Raw genomic sequence first — 3,219 nt, forward strand, 5'->3', positions numbered from 1 at the left:
TCAAGCCCAGCTTCCCCCATATCCACACATACAGGATGCTCTTGTTAAAAACTACAGGGTTAACACAAGATGACGGCTGCTGAGCTATTCACTGGGTGACCCCACTCTTTGACACTCCTTTTCCTATGGAGTAGGATGGACTTCAGTATTCCAAACCGTGAGGTGTCTCATCTAGATGGCCTCCTGATAAGCCAGAGCTTGTGGTCCAAAGCCTGTTCCTCTCTGAGTTACCACCATTTAGCCACAGAAGGCTGGAGAGCAAGAGGGCAAGACAGCCCTGGCCCAAATATGTCCTGTGGACTGACTCCTACCTACCATTTGCAAATAGCATCCTCTGGTGCCAACACTAATTATTCCTTAACAGTAAAAAAGGATTTTAGAAACTGCTACCATAGAATTTCTTCCCAAATGGTAGTGAAAAACTAGATTTTTTTTAAAGTGCCTTTTAATTCATTGTTGTCTGTGAACTTTTTAAAGTACTGAATGTGTGACAGTGTCTCAAATTTTGACTCTTTCGGTCTTTAATGGGTGCCGTTTAAAAAAAATGCTGTAATTTTTTTACTGTTTTGTTTACTATCAGTATATCTTTATTAATCACCCCTGTGGTGATTAAATTGCACTAATATTTTCCAACTTAATTCTCATTTGTGAAATACATTCATGCCGACTTCCAGTAAGTGACTGTGTCTGTGCTTCTCATCTGTGTTCTTATCCACGCAACTGGCAGAGGTGGGCTGTTGCGGGGAAGGGATGTGTGAACGCTTTCAGCCTCTAGGAGGGCCTCGCTCATATCTCACTCTAAAGTGTTTCTGTAATTCATGGTGCCAAGGGTTCTCGACTTCACGCCCAGTGGTCACGTAACTTCAGGCCCTTTCTTCTCTTCTAGGTGAATCCCAACTAGGAGTCAGGAGGGTGGAAACCCGATTGTAGGCCACAGACAGAGCCAGCCCACTAACCTGAACCCGAATACTGCCTCACTATGATGGGGAGTATGGATCTGTCCTTCCTTGCCTCCCAATTAAACACCTCATCAGTCCTCCGAGTTCTGTAATACATCCTGGACAGCCTTAAATTTGCCTTTTCATGCCTCCACACACACCATCTTCCGCTCCCACGTTTTTCAAAACCATGACAACCCATCCTAGGCAGAAGATAAGTGCACCCATCCTTTGAACTCGTCTCTGCTGTGTTTACCAGTTTCAGTACAGCCCCTTAGGGACCCAGTGAATAGATGGAGTTAACATGGGGGGCAGAAGTTCTTAACTCAGGACACCCATTTTTCTGAGGTCACTGACCTATCCCCCAACATCTAATGTTCTTGGCCCAACCTCCTCCTTTTACAGTGGCTGCAGGCCTTGTGGGCACACAAATCACTTGGCTAAGTGGTAGCAGAAAAAGAGTCCTTTTCCTAGGTCCTGCCCTTTCCAAGACACCACAAGAGTCTCTTAAGAGTTTCAGTGCAAAAGAACGCATGTGCCTTATAATCTGTCTACCTGAGTGTTTCACCTTTAGACTTATTTCTTGGGAGAAGCCAACGATGAACATGTTCCCCCTAGCTAAGAGATCAGGTCAAGCTGAGCCCAGTTTCAGAGTGTATTGAGGAGCCAAGACCACTGAGGAGAAAGACTCAAAACAGGCAAGGTGAAACTCAAAAAGAATTTTATTACAACCTGTATGTTACAAATACCTAAGAAACTATTTTCTTTACACTGTTATTGTCTTATTTTGGGGGCTTGTGTACAATTCCACATGACTGAAAAGTTTCTGCTTCTCTGCCCCAGTCCCCATCCAGCCCGCCAAGCGGAGGCCCGGCTGTTTTCTGACCCATGGATGTCAGAAGTTGCTGACCCATGGACGTCAGAAGTTGCTGATCTTCTGCAGGAGGGTTTGGCGCCGCTCCTCAGGGCTGATGTTCTCGGCGATGGACTTTAAGAAGCGCTGCTCGTTTACTTTCTGGAGCAAGGAGCTGACGGAAGGGTTGGTCTTGCTCAGGGTTTCGTAGCAGGTGAGGATCTCCAAGGCCAAGACATAGAGAGGTTCACAGACCTCCTGGTGGACCATGGCCATGATGTGCAGAACATGACAGAAGACCTGGGTATAGAAAAACAGGGTTTCCTGGGTCAGGTCCTGCTCTTGTCCTTGAGCCCAAGGGCCAACCGACTGTATCAACCGAACGGAGTCCAGGAGATTGGTCAGACTGTTGCAGAGGAGCTTGACCACATGGCTCCAGCCCTCCACAGGGAGCCAGTTACGGCAGCTCTGGCTGCAGAGAAACTGAAAAACTCTAAGCAAGAGGACAGAGAGCTGGAGCTCCTGGGCAAAGGGCTTCAGGTTGAGCAGAGGAACGAACTGTATATACTCCAGGCTGTAGGGGACGTGCAGGAGTTGCTTCTCCAACAGTCTCCGGGTCAGCTGGTGAAGGCACTGCCATTCCTGGGGGCTGCACCATGGCATGACCTGTACCAGGGCCACCAGGAAGCCCTTGCTGAACAACCTGACCTCCTCAGGGTTGCCCACGTCCACCACCAGGAGTGCGAGCATCTGCTCAGAGATGCTGCTGGAGATGGAGGAGCACTCCATCCAGGCCAGGAGGCCTGTGCCAGGCCCATACCCGGGGTGGGCCTGGGAGGTCCACTCGTCCTCAGAAAGCTTACAGATCTCAAAGAGCGTGGCTGGCACCTCGCACTTGAAGTGGCCCTCAAAGAAGCTCTTCAGTCTCAGGCCCACAGTCCAGTCTAGCTGCTCCAGCTTCCGGTGGAGCCAGGACAGCGACTTGACCCAGGTGTCTGGGGAGAAGGTGTCGGTGTTAGCTGAAACCACCTCACAGAGGAGCTCCAGGATGTGGATGGCCAGGTCCTTCCCGTCCAGGGGGAGACAGCGCTTCTCCTTAGGGAGCTGCCAGTATTTGCTGAAGCCATCAAGGAGCTGGCACAGGCTGAAGATGAGCGGGAACGGAGAGCAGGACTGCAGCCAGTATTCTTCCAGGTTTGTGCTCCCTTCCAGAGTCTGGACGAAGATCCTCAGACTGAGGTCCACCTCTTTGACCTCCAGCATCAAGAAAGGCAGGACGAACTCCTTTAGTACCTCATCCGGCTCGAGCAGAGCAGCGACTGGAATCCCTTGGGGCTTTGTAGGACTCACCAGGCAGCTCAAGAGCTCCAGAAACTGCTTCTCCTCCCGGGGTGTCGAGAGCTTGGTCCAGACCGTTTCTTTGAGGCA

The 3,219-nt window shown here is 50.2% G+C and overlaps 1 protein-coding gene across 1 annotated transcript in view; it reads right to left on the bottom strand.

Annotated features, from left to right (window-relative positions):
• Positions 1 to 1,418: 1,418 nt before the first annotated feature.
• Positions 1,419 to 3,219, bottom strand: part of GEMIN4 (gem (nuclear organelle) associated protein 4) — a 7,462-nt gene continuing 5,661 nt past the window's right edge. Inside the window, exon 4 of the mRNA XM_010861673.1 lies at positions 1,419 to 3,219. Within this exon, the coding sequence (XP_010859975.1) occupies positions 1,858 to 3,219 (1,362 nt within the window). The 3' untranslated portion in view covers positions 1,419 to 1,857.

This window comes from Bison bison, unplaced genomic scaffold, assembly GCF_000754665.1.
Source record: "Bison bison bison isolate TAMUID 2011002044 unplaced genomic scaffold, Bison_UMD1.0 scf7180017864472, whole genome shotgun sequence".
In the NCBI taxonomy this organism is placed as follows: domain Eukaryota; kingdom Metazoa; phylum Chordata; class Mammalia; order Artiodactyla; family Bovidae; genus Bison; species Bison bison.